Source organism: Podarcis liolepis, assembly GCF_965112155.1.
Source record: "Podarcis liolepis genome assembly, chromosome: 1".
Classification (NCBI taxonomy): Eukaryota; Metazoa; Chordata; class Lepidosauria; order Squamata; family Lacertidae; genus Podarcis; species Podarcis liolepis.
In genome coordinates this window covers 135,329,337-135,348,931 of record NC_139554.1, presented here as the reverse complement: position 1 = coordinate 135,348,931, position 19,595 = coordinate 135,329,337, and the positions used below count along the sequence as shown (strand labels likewise).

Sequence of the window (19,595 nt, the reverse complement as noted above, 5' to 3'; positions counted from 1 at the left end):
CTGTACTTATTGCATTTGTGTTTTCTGTTGTAACCTGCTCTGTGATGACTTCTGGGATGAAGAGCTATTTAGAAATATCCTAAATGAATGAACGCATATGATATGTTGTTACAGAGATTCCTGAAATTCAATATCCTGACCAATGTCTAAGACTGAATGTGAGGGCAGGTAGACCATTAGGCTGGTCTAGGACAATTCTTCTCAGGGGCAAAAGAAAAATGTAAGCCAGGGCAGAGGAGAGAGGAGGAGGAGGAGGAGGAAGAGGAGAGGCTGCCACTATTACAGTAGTGGCAAAACAACAACAGCAAAAGTAAGTGGGGGGAGAGGAAGAGTCCCTGCTGGGGAGGGGCAGAGGAGAGATGGGGGCAACAGGAGGGCCTACACAGAAGGATTTGTTCTGGACCCCACGCTGCCCCACCCCAGACGGATCTGGTCCTAGAAATGGTCTAATGTTCTCTCTCTCTCTCTCTCTCTCTCTCTCTCTCTCTCTCTCTCACACACACACACACACACACACACACACACTCTTACCCTGCAAAGGTTACTTTTTCATTTAGCTTTTGGGGAGAGATGAAAATATTCCCACGTGACGCAGAATTCTGACCAAAAGTTTCTTTGTTTGTTTTGCCTAGGAATTTGAAGCCATAGTAAACAGTTCTGGCGAACATGGCATTGTGGTGTTTTCCTTGGGTTCAATGGTTTCTGAAATTCCAATGAAAAAGGCTATGGAAATTGCTGAAGCGTTTGGAACAATACCTCAGACGGTAAGAAGGAAAAATGGTAACCTCTATTCACGTAGGATGTTAAATATTTTTGTTCATTTTGCATGTGTTGCTGTCTGCTTTAAAAGTGTCTCCCAAGCTGAAGTTGACACACAACCCTTTGCCTCACTCCAACAAGCAATCTTGCAGCTTGACACAGCATGAACCGGGAAGCTGTTCACATACAGCTCTTTAGAAATATTGCCATGGTAATTTAGATGCCAGCTGCTGGCTCAGACCCTCCTCAAAAGCTACAGCTGATATTGCTGCAAGAAGACAACAGGGGAACAAGATGTGAATAGTTCCCTGACAGTTGTCACGTTTGGCTGCATTCCAGATAAGGCTGCCAGAGTTGAGCCCTCGGCAGGTTCCCCTAATTGTACAGCAACCGCAAGTGGAACAATGCAGAAAACCCTGCTGATCTTCATAACCAACATTCTGCAACTAAATTTCAGATCATAGGGACTAGGTCTTGTTTCTTTAAGTTGGGGAGGGTGGGCTAAAAGATTATCCATGCACACCACCTCAAATCCAGAGGCTAGAGACATCTGTTGGAAAAAGTTTTAGTGATGATAGATTGTAGTATAGCCATGTCAGCTAATCAATTACCAGTCCAGAAACTGGTGAAATTTTGCCTCCTCTGCATTTTTTGCTACCATAACATGAGACTTCTTTCCTCATTCCTCTGAGAATACAGCTCCTTCCCTGCTAAGAAGTGAAAGGAGTCAATAATAAATGGATTTCCCAAACTTGCCTCATCCTTCTTGGAAGTAAGAAATCGCTGCTTTAGCGGCCTCCATCATGTTGCCCTTTCTCAGACTTCCTAAATCTGGTGCCTTCCAGATGCCTTTGACTACAGCTCCCATCTGCCCCAGCCAGCCTGGCCAGTGGTCAGGGAAGATGGGAGCTGTAGTTCAGAACAACTGGAGGGCATCGCGGTGGTGTGGAAGAAACCATGTTGCCGTGGTAATATAAAAATAGGCTCTGTCAGTGCCTGGATTATTATTTATTTATTTTTTAAATAATTTTTTGTTAAGTTTCAAAAGAAAAGGAAAGAAATGGTTTACAAAATTCTACAAAATACAGTGTTACCAAACAGGATCTGATGAAAATATATAAATTCTTTATAAAATCATAGATCACTGTTGGACAAAAACGGACATAAAATAAAACCAAAATAAATAAACTACAGGTAAGTGAATGTGTGGGAGGTAGTGACTGGAGCTATTTATAGCACAGACATAATGGTTAAACAAGAGAAAGTTACAAAACGTAGACCCTGTTATACCAAGGGAAAGTGATTAAAGTATTCAAATGCCCTGAGTCACTGAGCCATATTCATTTCTAGGCTGAGGGCGTCCTTGGCCATGTTTCTCTTTGCTTACAACTGAAATGAAGTCAAACTAAACAAATACAAAATCTTCCTTCTTTCTTTGGCCCCTAAGGACTCTCAGCTTATTAGTTAGTTTTTCTAGCAGGGCAATATCACACGGTAAGATTGGCCCCATCTATTTCCCCCCCAAACTGTGATGGTCATTCTAGCGGCAATAAGCAGCTGTACTATCAGCACTTTGTGCAAATGGTGCAAATTTTGATTACCCTCAAATATAAGCGTAAAAATAAAAGGATTAATTGAGATGTTAGGATAATGTGGCAGCTTAAGATCTTATCCATTTCTCTGAATGCTGTTGCTGAAAATTCTTGCACTCTAACACAACCCCGCCATGGGTGGATGTATGACCCAATTTCTGAACATCCCCTCCTGTACCTTGGGTAAGCTGATGAATTTATATACAAGAGTCTTCTAGTACATTCAGCTGATATATTATGAAAAGGAGCTTTTTCCCCATGGTAAACCAAGTATATTCAGTTATGTCACATTCTAAATCTGTCTTCCAGGACATTCTTAAACCTGTTTGTCTTCCAGGACATTCTTAAACCTGTTTGGTGTCTGGTGAGGAAAGCTTTTAAATATTTGAAAGTATTCCCTTTGAATATTGTGAAGAAATAATTCTTATTATTTTTCAGTGTCTGGATAATCATGACACTAATTCCATATTACTTTATCCTAGCCTGAGATCCCGTGCAGACTCAGACCATTGTAGACTTATGGTCATGATTACATGCTATTTTATGAGATAAATTATTGAGAGTGGTTTGTGTTTTGGTTTTTTGTAAGCTTTTACATTTTTTTAAAGTCACAGAGAGTACGCAATATTCTTTGTTTCTGTTTATAATTGCCTAACTTAGGGCGAAGCATTCGCAATGAATTATCTTCCCTCTGTTATCTACTGAAATGTGTTGGATTTAGACACAAGACCTGGATTGAAATCCTAGCTAACTCTTTGGCCTGGTTCACACGTCACGGCAAGGCAAACTATGTGATGGCTCTCAAAGAGGAACTCACACATGCTTTTCTCCTCCTTGGTTTTTTAACCTGAGCTTGGCATGGCAGCTAAGCCAAGGTTTGGCATAGAATGTCATCTGAACTGAGAATTGTAGCTAAGGTCTCTGTTCCTTAACTACATTCTGTAGCCAAGGTCTGTCCACATAGTTTCCTGGTTTGGATGAAATAAGGTACCATGGTTAATCTTGGCTTGATTTCTTGTGCTAAGAAGGGAGTAGCAAAGGGGTTGCATGCAGGGGCAAAAGGCTTGTTAGTATCTCAGCCTGTGAAGCCACTGGGTGTTAAGTAGACCTGAATTCTCCATCAGTAAATTGGGAATAGTACTGCTCTAAGGATAGTTGATATATGTTATTCAGTTTTGGATAAAGAATAGGACTATAACCTTTTAAAAATGTATTAATTTTAGTCCATTCTTTTAAAAATATTTATTATTTATTTAATTGAAATCATATTATTCAATAACATGTTTAAAAAGAAATAAATAGGACATAATACAATTGCATAAAAATAAAAATTAAACACACACAAAATAAAAAGATACAAATATGCATTCACAACCCCTGGGGAAAATAAGAAGTATTGATATTTCATTCTTCAGTTAAACTTATGTATGGGTAAAAACTAGAAGTGCACTTTCATTCTTTTATATACAGGCAGTACCTTATTTATTTGTTGTTAACCAATATCCCACCTTTCCAACTAATGGGGCTCTTTGAAGAGAAGATATGAGATATGAGAGAATCCCTACGTAAGAGATATGAGAGAGTGCTTGTTCAAGTGCAATTTGAAGTTTTTGTAAGTGAAGTGAAAAGATACATTTCCTAATCTATGTGTTTGCTTCCTTGTGAAGGTGCTATGGAGATATACAGGAGAAACACCCCCAAATCTTGCAAAGAACACAAAGCTCGTGAAGTGGCTACCACAAAATGATCTGCTTGGTATGTCTGGGACAGGAATTTTGTTGTTGTCTATAACCAGCCCTTAGTGCTGCTTCAATGCCATTAGCCTCTTAGCAATACCATGAGAGAGTGTATCTAAATACTGTTTAGCAAAGTGTAAAGTAATGTGATGTTGGACGGACATGCTCCCACATTGCTCTTGGTCATGTACACTCATAGCAAAGCCCTGTGGCTGCAAAAGCTGGGCTAGGAAAAGAAAACCCTGCCGGGTGCTTTATGCTCATAGTGTGCATAAAAAACTAAGGAAATAGTTGAAAGGACAGTGGGCACAGATGCCAAAATGTGAGCCATGAAATAGGGGTGAGGGGGAAATTTCATTCAGTTCGCATTTAAAGGCAAGCTTACTTCATTCGCACTATCCAAAACAATCTGTGAACTGAATCACAGGCGTCCTTCAAAATTCACACGGCTCTGTATTCCGCAATGCAGGTAATGTACAAAATGTATATACTATGGTGAGGCATGCATAAAAATGCTGAAAGTAGTAAAAATAACCTACAGGAATCCATTATATTAGGAAAAATTCACACTAAAACTGGCAAGTTTTCGTGGTAACTAATAATAATAATAATAATAATAATTGCAAACTGGCGTAGAAGTATGGAGAACTGAACATAAGACTGGTAAGATGAGAAACTGGGAGAAACCAAAACTGACTGATTTGCTCATCCTTACCCATAACCACTTGCTGGAGTGAAAATTGCATTCAGTTCTGTGGAAAACAATGACTGACCAAAGTACCATTGGCTTTAATGGAATTTAGCACCAAACTAGACAGGATACTGGAGGCAGCTGATATCCTGCTTTCTACAGGTGCACGCTTGGTCCCAAGAGGACAGGACTCCCTGCAGGACTCCTGGTACAACCCAGGACTTGATGTTCAGTGTCCCACATCTAACATTACATGTGGTGTCAAATATGGGGCAGGTGGGTGTGGTTTGAAGAAAACAGCCTCACAGGCCAAATCTGGTGGGTCAATTCTGGCTCTCAGGCCAAAGGGTCTCCACCCTTTGTATTGAATTGAGGGATCAGGGATGGAGAACCCAAGTCTCTTTATCTGGCCTTCAGGACTCAACACCGGCCATGCCCCCAGGCCACATCCTTCACTGGCCCTACTCTGCACCCTACCTGCCTGGACTGTGCCCTTGAACTGTGATAGCACCTCTTCCTTGCCTGGGTGGAGAGTGGCAGGACCCATCACTGGTCTGGAGTCCTAGAAGGCTGTCCATGAAAGAATGTGACCCTTTGGCTGACAGAGGGTCCCCACCCCTGGCCTAGATGGCCTAGAAGGGGGCCACTTCTCTCCTCCCACAGTTCTGTACCATCCTTCTGAAAGACATTTTGCTAGACTGTACATAACAGTCCAAGGAGATCAGCTTAATCATATGGCTGTTTAATTTGAACTTCAATTGGCTGCTTCCATAAAAATGTAATTTTAAAACTTGGCCTAGATACGTTGTCATTAGCAGAATGATAAACCTGTTGTTATTTCTCCACCTCCTGCTCTTTCCTCAACAGCTCATCCAAAAGCCAGAGCCTTTATCACTCATGCTGGCTCCCATGGGGTCTATGAGGGAATCTGCAATGCAGTACCAATGGTGCTGATGCCGCTTTTTGGAGATCAGATGGACAATGCAAAGCGAATGGAATCTCGAGGAGCAGGAGTGACTCTGAATGTAGTGGACATGACTTCCAAGGATTTATCTGATGCACTGAAGGCTGTTATTTATGATAAAAAGTGAGTAATGAGTGGTACAAAACTCATTTTAGGGTTGGCCCAAAGTACATTTAAAATCAGAATATTCAAGGAAGTATACCATGGAAATTTACTTTCTTCTTTGCTTCAGTGCATTGTTGTCTTTCTCACTGGCAGTTGTTGGTTATTCAGAGGAAATAAAATAATGTCTGGTGACCAGGAGTGTAGCTAGGCAGGGACGGGGGGAGCGTTCTGCACCGGGCGTGGGGGGGGTTGTAGGATGCCACGGGGGTCTAAAGGGTGGCTGCTGGGGGTGGACTTCCTGGTGGGATGGGAGCTTGAGGGCAGCACGGTGGTTGCTTGGTGATTCGGGCCCTGCAAGGGGGCAGAGCCACTGCTTGTCATTGAAATCAGCGGGGGTCGCTCCACAGCTGCTGGTGACAGGTGAAGAAGAAAGTCTCTTCTTAACAACCCCTCTGTTTTTACTGCTTTGATTCTTTATCAGGACTCTGGGTCCTCTACAGTAGTGGTATCAAAAATGTATTCTGTCAGACCATGGCATTTTCAGAAGCTAATCAGAGCATTATCAAAGAAAAGTTAAGTAACGGCAAGGTTCCGTAAAAGAAAGCTTTCCCTACAATGAGCAGCTGCAAGGGAGTTTGGAGTATCTTCTAATGCGTAGTGCTAGCTCCCCCAAGGGGACAATAAGTGGGGGCAGGGGGAGGGCCAAGAAGCCGCGCCAGTGTGCCCTGGAGTATTCTCCAAAATCCTCCATAATGCACAGGAGTTTCCAGGGGTTCCTTCACAGACAGGTTGATCTGGAAAGCATTCCGCATTCCACATCTGTCACAAAACACTGTCCTGCACAATATTCCATCTCTGCTCCTTGGCAATGCTGTTTCTGCCAAGGGTAGCCAGCAAATCTGCCGTTTGCTATTATACCCTCTGCTGATTCATACAATCCTACTTCCAGTAGGGTGGTTTACGCAGTCACTGTGGGGCAACTGAAGGGAATGGAAAAGGACGGCCTTGCAGGAACTGTCAGGAAGTAGCAGTGAAGGCAGGGGGCATCTCCCTCCACGTTGGGAAGTGGCCCTGTTCTTGACTACCTACCAGCTCCTGCTTCCCTCAGCCGGCCACATTCTGTGTTTAAGAGACACTGACTGAGATCATCCCTCCTCCAACTGCCACCTGCTGGTGGTCACCAGCATCATCAGTTGCCCCACAGAAGTTCCTGGACACTGCATCATTCTCCATTTTTATCTCCAAGGACCTGTGATTAGCAGCAGCTGTCACGTAGGAGACAGATCAGCTGTGTGAAAGATCCACCAGAGAAAAATTAGGGTTCAGCTACTAAAAGCATTGGAACTCTGGCCTCAGTCACCCTGCATAAGCTGTATAGAGAGTATCCCGAAGTGTGTGCATCAGCACACACAGGAACAGGGGAGGGGTTTGCATCCCATGTCCCCAGTCTCTCAGAACAGTATCAACTCTACTTGGATTTCAAATGCTTTGGAAATCTGCTTCTATGCTGTGTGTTTTATTTCCCTGTAATATTTATTTCCTAAAGAGGTTCTTTTCTTTTAGGTATAAAGAGAACATCCAGCGTCTCTCAGCTCTCCACCTGGACAGGCCCATTGAACCTCTTGACCTTGCGGTGCATTGGGTGGAGTTTGTGATGAAGCACAAGGGGGCGCCCCACTTGAGGCCGGCAGCACATGACCTCAACTGGATCCAGTATCACTCTTTTGACGTCATTGCCTTCCTCCTGGCTGTTGTACTCCTTGCCCTATTTATCTCACTGAAGTGCTGCCTGTTTTGCTGCAGAAAGTGTTGCTGTAAAAGTGGAAGGATGAGCAAGAAAAGCAAATCAAAGTCACACTGAAATGGGGTGGAGCATGTAAGATGAAGAGGAACAGAAGAAACTGGGTCCTGCTCTTGGGGTTCAGAAGGCAGAGGTAACCAACATGATGCCCCCCAGAGGTTTTGGATTACAACTCCCATCAGACCTAGCTAGCATGGTCAGAGATGACAGGAGCTGTGGTACAAAATATCTGGTGGGCACTATGTTGTCTACCCCTGTCTTAAAGCATCTTTCCTCAGTCTCATTCCCAATTTGCAGGAGCTCTTAAAAACACAAACATGATGATTTGCAAGGTCACTTCCATGCCTATATATGAATTCAAACTATTTTAGTCAATGAACAAGCAATCTGATAGCCAGGGGACCTGTGAACTTCCATACAGATCCCACAGTTCTGTAGTCAATAGATCTGTTGGGGAATCAATTGCTTGCATAACTTATCTTGAACTGATGGGTCGAGGCCCACAAATGGGGTCAGTGGTGCCACCAGTGTTTCTGAGGGAGGTTTATTTTAACAGGAAGAGAGAGATGGAAAACACAATGGAAATGTTCAGATAGCAGAGAAAGGAAGCTGGGCTACCTTTAACAATTGAGTGAGAGAGTGGACTCTGACAAGTGGAGCGCATTGCACAGGGTTGATAAAAGCTGCTTATGGGAATGCCGCCTTCCATAGGAACCCCCTGCCCCCTCATCCTGGAAAGAGAAGAACAAGGTATGGCCTTATAATGCCACTAAATATAAGGAGAAGGAGGACAGGCATATGCAATATATTTAAGGTGGAACCTGCTTTGCTGGGGGACCTGAGAAGGTTGGCTAGTAATGGCATACATGAGCCGTTCCCGTGTTAGTTGAGTGGGTTACTGGTGTCTAAAGTCAATCCAAGTCCAAGCACTCTCAAAACATAAATGCCTTCACAGATGACCCTCTCCCTTTGGAATGGCAGCGCAGCCATGTTTGCTGGCTGCAAGTGTTAATTAGAACATTAGAACAAACTCCTGTTTCCCCTCCTACTTCAGAAATGTTGTTGTGACAGCATCTCCTGTAATATTAAGAAGACAGTGAACCTCCTTGTGAGCACCTTACTAATACTGCCGGTTTGGCTGTCTATAAGGGGCCCTTTTCAGAAACCTCCTGTACACAGAAACAGAAGGCCAGTGGTCCGTTTAATCCAGCACCCTGTTTCCATGGTGGTCACTTTGGATACCTGTGGGAAACTGGCAAGCCAGGACCCAAGCCCAAGAGCCCTCTCCCCTCCTGTGGGTTCCAGCAACTGGTATTCAGAATTATTACAGCTTCCACCCATGGAGACAGAGCAGGGCCATTATGGCTCCCATTGGGAGTCTCCTCCTCCTCCTCCTCCTCCATGAACATGTTTGATCCTCTTCTAAAGCCATCCAGGTTGGTGGCCGCACTGCTTCTTGGGGGAGGGGATTCCATAGTTTAACTATGAGCTGTGTGAACAAATACTTTATCTGCCCTGAATCTTCCAATATTTGGCTTCATTAGGTGTCCATTATGTCTAGTCTTATGAGACAGAGACAGATATTCAGAAACTTGGAACAATAATTTTGTGAGATTCTTGCATTGCAGGAGGTTAGATTAGATTACCCTTGGGGTCCCTTCCAACTCTAAGAATCTGTGATGTTTAGTTGGAATCTCCTTTATTGTGTCCTGAAGCCATTGGTTTGAGTCCTACTCTCTGGATCAGGAGAAAACAAGCTTGCTCCATCTTCCATGTGACAGCTCTTGATATTTGAAGATGGCTATCATATCTCCTCTCAGTCTCCTCTTTACTAAGCTGAACATACCCAGATCCTTCAACCATTTCTCATAAGGCTTGGTTTCCAGACCCTTGATCATCTTGGTTCCCCTCCTCTGCACATGTTCCAGCTTGTCAACATCCTTCTTAAATTGTGGCGCAGGTGTGGTCTGACCAAGGCAGAATAGAGTGGTACTCTTACTTCCCTTGATTTGAACACTATACTTCTGTTGATGCAGCCTTGAATGGCACTAGCTTTTTTCCCTGCTGTATCACACTGTTGACTCATGTTCAGCTTCTGGTCCACTGAGACCCCAAGATCCTTTTCATATATACTACTGGCAAGCCAGGTGAAGCTCTAATTAGGCCAGCAGTTGCACCTTGGCTAGGTCAGCTGGAAGAAAAATGACCAAATGCAAGTATTATTCAGATAAATCAGTCTCCTAACTGTATGTATTTAACATACCTTCAAAGTGAGAGTTTCTCCCCCATTTGAAATCACTGTGCCATGCTAATTAATTAAACTCTGCTGATCTCTGTGACTGCTGTTCTGCAAATAAATCTCAAATAATATTGTGTAGTTCTTCTTTCCTTAAGTTGAAGCGTGCATGACAGATCATTCATGTTGAATGCTTGAAATATGGTGACTGGGAACATGTATGGATAGGTAGTGACAGATCTGATATCCAGTCAGAACAAAATAGAAGCACAGATTGCCAAAGGAACAGCTTCTATAATGCATGTGTATCTTTTTCAGTTGTTGCAGGGAGCACAAATGCTATTACTTCCACTAATTCATCTGTTGCAGGAAAAGAACATTTACTAAGTTTACCTTTTCCTTTCTTTATTTGGTTATATACTATGCACCCCAATCCATTATTATAGCCCCTTCCCCCAGTATGAGCAGTCATTCTCCATTTCCTGCAGTTAACTACTAGTCCCTTGAAAAGGACAAGGTATTGATTGCCCTTCAATTGTAGGAGCTAGACCAGGGGTCAGCAAGGTTTACTGGCCATGGGCCGGATCACTCCCACGGACCAAGACTCTGTGTGTGTGTGTGTGTGTGTGTGTGAGAGAGAGAGAGAGAGAGAGAGAGAGAGAGAGAGATGTGGAAAATGAAAAAGTTGCTCTGGTGGATGCATTTGTCGTTCGTTAAGAATAATGCTACACTATTTACTATGTCCAGTAGGTGGTGGTAGAGGTAATTTTTTAAAAAAAATTCAGCTATGCAGTTGCACACTTCTTTTCCCAGTTGTGCAAAATGTGGCTTTAAAAACAAACCGTGCTTCCTCAAAATACTTAGGTGTAGGGAAAAGCATGAACATACCATGCACCATGCATAATATTGGTATATGTCTCTTCTCTGCCTGCATACAAGCTGCACATGTATATCATGTGTACACACAGCAAAACTGATGTGCCTTGATCATCACAGGTGCTGAACTACATGTGGTTTGCCCACCTTTTCCTGCTTTCCAAGTAGTGAAATTATTTTCATGTTTGACACGGCCCTTAGTTTTCTTTTCGGTTAAAAACAGCTTTGGTAAATTGTGTTTTTACTTTGGGAGTAAGCTCCCTGTAACCCATGGTACTTCGAGACTGTTCCTATTTTGTGGGTGGGATTCAATCACACTGGCAAATTGAGGTTGCACAGTTCAATTGAATTTGGAGCTCTTGAGCTACAAACCACCTTCTAACAAAAAACAAAACAAAACCCCAGACTTTTGTAGCAAGGAAAGTGACAGGAAAATGCACTGTAAAGTTTGAGACAATTGCTTGATGTGTTTGCAGGGAGGTTAGACAACATATCAGGATGAATGCTCAGTCAACAGACTGTCTGAAACTGACCTCAGTTAGGATTGCTGTGGATAAATGTGCTAAAAATTGCACAGCATGTCACAACTGAGCTGTCTAGGCTAGCTCCCAAACAGGGCACATCAAATCTCCCAAACAGAGCACATCAAAGTAAACCAACTCGTACATTGCTAATCTATGCACAATTGGTGCAGGTTCAGTATCCCATTTGACTTCCAGCTGAAGCAGTGAAACAATGCCTTCTGCTACCCTAGGAAAGGTCAAAGAATCTTTTCAATTTCCAGTTCACTCTGCAGTGGTTCAGACTACATAGACATAGAAAATTGTTCTGAGATCTCAATAGTAAGAAAGATAACACAATGGAGTGTTATTGTTGCAAAAGCTTTCCTGGACTCATGCATCAGTTATGAAGGGCACAGAGTTTTGTTACTTGTATGAGTTCCCCCCATCACCCTGCCCCACTCACTCAAAATATTTGTTTGCAATGACTGGGAGAGGATCAGGGCCCTTCTCATGTTTGCTTAGAAAATAAAAACCAAAATTCATACCTATGTGAGCCCTTCGTAAGCCTAGCATACGACTACATTTTGTAACCAATAGGCTGCAACTTCGCAAGCTGCAGCAATAAATTTCCCTTTCAAGTTAAATATGTGTGAGCCCTGTGGAACATATTGCAACACAGTCACCTTCTACACACCACTGCTTTAATGTATTTTTAATCTTTTGTTGGAAGCAGCCCAGAGTTATTATTATTAGTCTCCATGTACCTTATATATATATAGGGAACTAAGAAATATAGGTGTGTGTGTGTGTGTGTGTGTGTGTGTGTGTGTGTGTGTGTGTGTGTAATTACAACTTTCTATATACATAGAAATGTAAGGTGTCACCATGTTGCCGTTCCCATGGGTGACTATGCAAACTGCAACATGACAATAGCAGGCAGAGCAACTGTGCAAAGCAGGCAGCCTGGCAGCATCAGTAGGCAGAGTGAGCAGCGGTGGATCGTGGGATTAGGCGCAGGGGTAGGCAACCTAAGGCCCATGGTCCGGATACGGCCCAATCGCCTTCCCAATCCGGTCCACAAGCGGTCCGGGAGTCAGCATGTTTTTACAAGAACCAGACAGTGTTGGGCTTTGGCTTGATACTGATGACCCTCAAGTCTGAGTATCAATTACTAAAATTGGTGGGGCTCTGCAAACTTAGGGTATTTGCTGAAAAACACTGCTATTGGACTACTGGCTAATAGCTTGGAGTGAATCAGACAACATTGGGTTTGGGGGTGATACCTATGACCTTCAGTTTCAGTTTAAATTACTCACTTGGGGGGGCTGAAAATTGTGGAGTTTTTGTGGCAAAACTGTTCCCAAACTTTGGCCCTGGTTTGAAGTGATTTGGATGCTGTTGGGTTTTGGGGTGTTAACTACGAACCCTGGTTTGTGGATCAATTTCTGTTTCGGGGGGCTGCAAAATGGCTGCAAAACATTGGCACGGGTTTGGAGGGAATCCCAAATTTTGGCATTCATAGCATCCAGGGACTTTCAGGAATGCAGCTTCATCCACAGGTCAGGAAAAGAAGTCACGGATGGCAATCGGCTTTTGTTCACAATAGTAAAAACACAATTGAGTTCATCTAGGCCATGGGTAGGCATACTAAGGCCCAGGGCCGGATCCGGCACAATCGCCTTCTCAATCCGGCCCGCAGATGGCCCAGGAATCAGCGTGTTTTTACATGAGTCGAATGTGTCCTTTTATTTAAAATGCATCTCTGGGTTATTTGTGGGGCATAGGAATTCGTTCATATTTTTTCCCCAAAATATAGTCCAGCCCGCCACATGGTCTGAGGGACGCTGGACCGGCCCACGGCTGAAAAAGGTTGCTGATCCCTGGATTAGAGCAAGCTGAGGGGGGATGGGGAGAGGGGAGTTTGGGACAAACTATGTGAAGATGGGAATTGGGGATGGGATGGGAGTGGCAGATAGGCTGGGATGGCTGGGGTTGGAAGGAGTTGGGGGAGGAGAGTGTTTGTCAAGGGGGTGGAGAGTGGGTGTGGTGAGCAATGTGAGCAGGGACAGCAACTGCAGAGAGGGGGGCACTGTGACCTGCAGTGGAAAGAGCAGCGGGGCTGTTGAGCAGTCAGCTGGGTCAAGCTAGGAGGAGGGATCCAAAGGGTGGAGATGCAGGACCATGAGAGACGAGGAGCGAAGAGAGCCAGAGGATGGAGATGGGCAGGTCAGCAAGTGGGTGGCCCAGGTGAGGCAAGGAGGGGGGAAGCTGAGGAGGGAGGTGTGGACAGGTTAGTAGGCAAGCAGTCCAAGCAAACTGCAGAGGTAGGCAAAGTCGGGGGTGTTGGGGGTGTGAAGTGTAAAGGGAGGGGCAAGGGGGTTGATAAGATGAGGGTTGGTGGGTAAATGAGCTTGGCAAGTGAAGTGACCAGGATCACAACCACTACTAAGTCCATCTTTTAGGAGGTTTCTTTGTATGTTGCTCTTTTCTTTTTTTTAAATTTAAATTTAAATTTAACTTATCTTACCTCTTTGTACTTTACTTTATTATTAAGTTGCTTTGAGGAATTTCTTTTTGTATAAACAGTTGTGCCCATTGAAAAGATGCCTAATATGTTGCTGTTAGAGACACAGGAATTCTGTCAGCGAGGGGTGGGGAGTTGGCCACTCAACCAATAATAATAATAATAATAATAATAATAATAATAATAATAATAATAATAATAATAATAATTTTATTTATTTATACATACATACCCCGCTCATCTGGCTACGTTTCCCCAGCCACTCTGAGCGGCTCCCAACTGAATATTAAAAACACGATGCTATGTGGCACATAGCCTAGGGTTGCCAACTTTTAACCCAGCTGCTGCTGGCTAATTGGTCATCCTAGAAGTATATCTACAGCATAAGAAGAGTTAATAACACCAGTCACACCACTACTTTCTTCTTACCTGAAACAGATCCTGCCTCACTTTGCCAGGGCTTTTGTTTGGTTTGGTTTTTTGCAGAGAACATTCCAGTTTCCTTAAAGCAAACAGTTGTCACTTGATTTCTTTTCTCTCTCATCCCTGCCAAACTCTCTGGTCAACATTTTGTTTCCTGGTAACAGCTGAGACACAGATAAACATCTGACACATTGCTGGCATTGCAGCAGCAGCAGCTTCTAGTTCCACAACAACAGAAGTCCCTGATATCCGGTCTTGAGAAGAATATGAAGAAGAAAAAAGATAAATATTCCTGTCTTCCCACCCACAGATTTCATCTAAAAGTGATATAATAGCAACCTTCAACTCAGGTGCAATTCATAGATCTTATCTGCTTGATTTGAAGTATTTGTCAGGAAGGTCTCTGCAACCTAGCAATGAATTTGCAAATGTTATACTCAACTGAAAATACAAAAATTGTGAGTGGGAAAGATACATTTGCTCCAAACATTCATTACAACTGTATTCAGCCAATATCATAGATGCACATTATATAAATTGGAGGGGAGTGAGTAAAGATAATTGGTCCTAATAAATTAATATTGGCATTTCATTTGAAGTCTTTCCCTAAGAATTATAGCTTGCATTTTTCACACCCGCCCTCTGTCTCAGTGACATCTGTGTTGTGCAGTGCTGATTGGTGAGTCAGCAGAGGTATTTAAAGATCACTTTTCTCTTTTTCTAGGTCACAGTGCTGCTTCTGAGATCTAAACCAGACCTGCCACAGATGTCAGTCGGTTTCTGCATGGTAGCTTTTATCTTTGTGAAGGCAAGAAGCTCTCTGGTTCTCGAGGGCTGGTCAGGGACTGTGGACTTTGTCAAAATACTGATACGCTACATCTTTCCCTAGAGCACAGCACTCGTGACGGAAGGGGTAGAAAACCGGTTAAGAGCAAGTTGGAAATAGTTATAAGTTTTGGATTTGGGAACTGGCAAAATGACCTTGGGCACCTCTGGAGATATTTTGTACTTAGATCAAAGCATATTCTATGTACACATCTTGACTTCCATCCAGCGCCAGCATTCCTCAGGAGATAGGAACATTTCTGGCATTCTTTTGAAACCGGCAAGGAGTAGGCCATTCTTCATGTCCCCTTAGCAGAATTTACTCTTTATGGAGATAGAAAATAGAGAGTTGCACATAGCCTTAACCTTTCATAAAGATAGAAAAATTGGCTGTTTTTCTGTGTGCACAAAGTAGCACCTTTCTACATGTTGGTATCACCAGGGCTGCCCCCCCCCCAGGAGGCAGACTGAAGCAGCCCCCTGGAGTGGCAGAATCCCACGGTCAGCCTGCCTGGCCACCACTGATCTGCATGGTGGTTTCTGCCAAGATCTTGTGAGCTCTGTGGAAGCCACGGCAGTGGTGCAACCACAATAAGCAAGGTTTGGGCAGGTGTGTGTGTGCCTGTGATGGCGAATCAGAATGGGCCACCCCTGGGTATCATTTGATGGTGAATACCTTAGATACATCTTATCTGTGTTGGAACCATACATCCTTGATTCTTCCTTTATCAATTTTTTATTAATACTCCTGAAGGCTGACATTCAGTCCCCAAACTTACCTGACAAGATTTGGCAGTGGAACATGAGTGGTAATAGCAAATAATAAGGTGCCCCTTTAGACATGTGTGAACTCAGGACATCTCCTTCTCCATGGAGTAATCAGGGTGTACTCTTAGAGAACACCTAGGATTGGGATGACTTGCCTTGATCTAGCACCACCGAACCTCCTCACAAAATAATAATAATAATAATAATAATAATAATAATAATAATAATAATAATAATAATAATACGTTTATATGCTGCCCATTTAACTGGGCTATCCCAGCCACACAAAAATAATCTAGCCTCCCTGCAAACAAATCAGGATGGATATTCAATAAACAGGTTGTCTGGAAATGCCCTAGGTTGAAAGAGTGGTTGGGATAATCAATAATGCCAACTTTCTCCAGATTCCCACCATATTTTATGCTTACAGATCTGAAATGCAACACAGAGAGCCCCAACTTTCTTAGGTGAGATGTTTGAATTGGGAAGCAGAAGGATACAAGAGGGTCTTCCAATGTTTTCCTTCTGTGTCTACCTGCAAACCTAATTTTCTCTATTCTAGCACATGCTAGAATAACCTCAGCAGGGTGAGAATGATGTGTGTTGGCATAGCTCTGCCTGCATTGGGAGGCCCATAGTCACTATTCCTAGACCCAGCAGGCAGCAGAACTGAGCTAGCTAAGTGGGAACTTCAGGAGCTGCCAGGTGGGATGTCACTGAGGAGGCTTTCACTATCTGAACGTGCAGACTGGTGGCTCTTGGTATCCCAAATCAGCTCTGTTGCTCTAAACTGCATCTGGCACTGCAGTTGACCTTCCACACATTCCATATTCTGTCCACACTGGTGATTGTGGCATATCACTCTTGTTGAGTTGGAAGGAAATACCCAATTCTGAACATGCCAATTTAAAAATCCATTTTTGATCAATTTTTAAAAGCTCACTAATTTAATTAGTGCTAAAGCATTTTTAGGCACTCTTGTGTAATTAATACTTTAAAAAATAAAGGTATGGTTAAAACTGTTTTGTTTTTGTTACTAACTAAAAGGTTGACTGGAAAAATGGCTTAAAAAGCAACAGTCTTGCACTGAAACCCCTTTTCAATTGCAGAAACTCACACACACTTTAGTGCAAATTAAAGACTGATTATAAAAAACCATGCTGCTAAAATGGCACAAACAAAAAAAAATGTAATAGTGTATGTGTACAAAAATAAATACATAGCCACAGGTAAATTATTTCATCATGTAGATAGCAGCCTGTAAAAAAAATATGAAGAAAGTGTTGGTAATTTAGAATAAACAGCAAGTTTGTGAAAGGATTCTGCATGCTGAGAATCTCTTGCTTATCTTCTACCAACCCCCCTCAGTGGCAGAGGAAGCCCCCCCCACACACCTGTGATAAGATTACAAAGCAGGGAGAGAATTTTGCTCAGAAAATCTGCCCCCTTGACCTGCTGTTTTAGCACGGGTCTCCTCACCCGTCACTAAAGAAGAGAGGAGTAAAGGAATTTTTCTCAGCCCTGGCCGGAGAGGTCAAGGCTTGAAACTTGAACATTTTGCATGTAAAGCAGAGGTGCCACCACAGAGTGGCAGACCCTTCCCCATAAGTCCCCGGATTCACCAATCTGTCCCCGGACAATATCTGTCCCTGGATTTTAATTAATGTCCCCGGATTTATGCCTGGGGACTTCTGGCGAGGCAACATGGTGGGCACCATGGCAGAGAGCAGCACCGGAGGTCCTGGCCATGTCAAAGTTCCAGCCAACCAGTCCACTGGTGGGGGGGCTATTTAAACCGAGGCGCAAGCCAGGGAGCTTCCTTCTGGCTCACCCTGAACTTCTGCTGCGGGCTCTGCGGGCCTGAGTTGGGGGAGGGGCGAGGGAGGCTCTGAGGCGGTGAAGAAGAGGAGGAGGAGAAGCATAGAAATGAGCTGCAGCGCCCCTTGTCCCCGGTGGTGCTGCGCTGCCTTCCTCCTCCGGCACCAGCAGCCTCTCTTGGGGGGAGGTGTTATGTACTGAGTTGAATAGGATCCAAATGCAGCAGTCTGATTGGCCCTAGAACAATAGGATACATAATGCAGCAGTCTGATTGGTCCACAGGAGCCACCCAATCCAGCTCCAGGTGGAAGTGAATCCGCAACCTGATTGGCCTACAGGAGAATCCCGGAATTAGCCAATCACGTGGGGCCCATTGTCTAAATAATGTATATAAAGCAGATGTTCTGGGGAAACTTCCATTCCTCCTCACTACTATGAGCTGAATAAAGAGCATGAAATCCACTCTCGACTCCGAGTATATTTCAGGAGGGCTGTGTGCGAGTCCGCTGTTTGTCCACCTCTGGTAACGAGACACCACCACCACCAGTTAAATCTCCATAGAGACTGCACTCGCCCTCCAGCGGTCTCCCGGTTACGGGAGCCGGTGCCTTGTATGTGTGTTCTCATGCGCAGTTTCCCAAGACCAGCGAGGGCCTTTACTCAACCTCTCTCCCCACCACCAACAACCTCTTTTTGTGTTTGTGTGTTTGTAGATGGCCTTGTGTCGAGGTGCGCGCCCAACAACTTTGGGGGCCCGCCCCTAAAAAAGGTCAAGAACTCTGAGCAACCCTTTCCTAAAATAATAAAGCGTGAAATTAAAAGGGGGGAAGAGTGTCCCCAGATTCCTTGAAAAAAATCTGGTAATTGGGGCAGAGGGCCTCATTTGCAGCAGGGAGATGGTCTTTTGTTGCCTTCTAGCTTTCTGGGATTGAAGTGGGTGGGGTGGCTGTGAAAAAGGTCCTGCAAATGACAACGTATCCTTCATGGAGGGTGGGGGAAAGAAAGGAGCGCCAGGGTGGTCCTGCAAAAGGTCTGGGATGGACTAGACCAAGCCTGTGGCCAGCATGGTGGTTTTCCTCTCACATTTCCCTCGGTGCCAGAGACGGAGCACGCAGAAACCTACTAACATCCACTGGTTCAGCCTGAGGTTCTGTTGCCTAGCAACCTTCTGTGGTTCATTTATTTTGCCCAGAGACTCAGCTGGTATGCAGGGACGGTCAGGACAAAATTACAGGAAATGCATAATTAACTATCAGCAAAGAGATACTGAATATGGGGTACGATTCCTAGGCCAATTAAATGCTAAAGACTGTGGAAGATTGTGAAGCTGCTTTCTGCTTGAGCAAACCTGCCTGTCTTGCAACTGATCCCTGGTTAGAGCAGCTTCCCGTCAGGCGGTTCTTTGGCACACCCTGGAGCAATTGGGGAGGAAAAGAGAGCTGGTCCTTGACTCCTCCATCCTGCTCAGGAGGTCCCAGGAAGCCACCCCCCCTCTGCCCTCCACTGTCCCATGGGGGTGACAAAAGAAGGTGGGAGCCGACTAGTTTCTCCCAAAGGAATGAGAAGAATGACACCTCATATCTCAGGTTCTAGAAATGCTAGAAATACTCCTAAAAATAATTAAAATTAAATCTGGGGATCAGGAGATTATGGTTCATCCACAGGGATTGGGCAGCTGCCCATGGCTCCTGCTCTAGACTTCTGTCCTGGTTCCTGGTTCCTGAATATTTTCAAGAGTTAACATGGCAGAAACCTGTGAGACTCCTGCTTCTAAAAGGTGAATCTTCTTCTTGGAAAGTGACTGAACATGATGCAATGTTTTGTGTGTTTATGTGCCTTGTTTATGCCCTTCCCTATTTCTCCTCTCTTTTCATTCTTTCTTAACCTTGCCCACCCTAGGCATCAAAAACTGTTTTAGCTGAGCAAATCACTTGTGCCCCTCCTTCCACTCTAAGGGACCTACTTAATATTTCC

General features: G+C 44.0%; 1 protein-coding gene and 1 long non-coding RNA gene across 6 annotated transcripts in view; both read left to right on the top strand.

Annotated features, from left to right (window-relative positions):
• The window catches only part of LOC310692680 (UDP-glucuronosyltransferase 1A6-like), a 35,656-nt gene extending 25,638 nt beyond the window's left edge, over positions 1-10,018 (top strand). For all 5 annotated transcript variants that reach the window (XM_083473809.1, XM_083473806.1, XM_083473808.1 and 2 more), the window contains 4 exons: positions 633-764; positions 4,019-4,106; positions 5,646-5,865; positions 7,411-10,018. In XM_083473809.1, coding sequence (XP_083329935.1) covers positions 633-764; positions 4,019-4,106; positions 5,646-5,865; positions 7,411-7,708 — 738 coding nt within the window. In that variant the 3' untranslated portion in view covers positions 7,709-10,018. The remainder of the gene's footprint in view (positions 1-632; positions 765-4,018; positions 4,107-5,645; positions 5,866-7,410) is intronic.
• A 3,350-nt stretch (positions 10,019-13,368) lies between these two features.
• Positions 13,369-17,123, top strand: LOC310693549. Its single transcript, XR_014519232.1, has 2 exons — positions 13,369-13,510; positions 14,375-17,123. It is a non-coding gene; the product is annotated as an uncharacterized lncRNA (long non-coding RNA).
• The last annotated feature ends 2,472 nt before the right edge of the window (positions 17,124-19,595 follow it).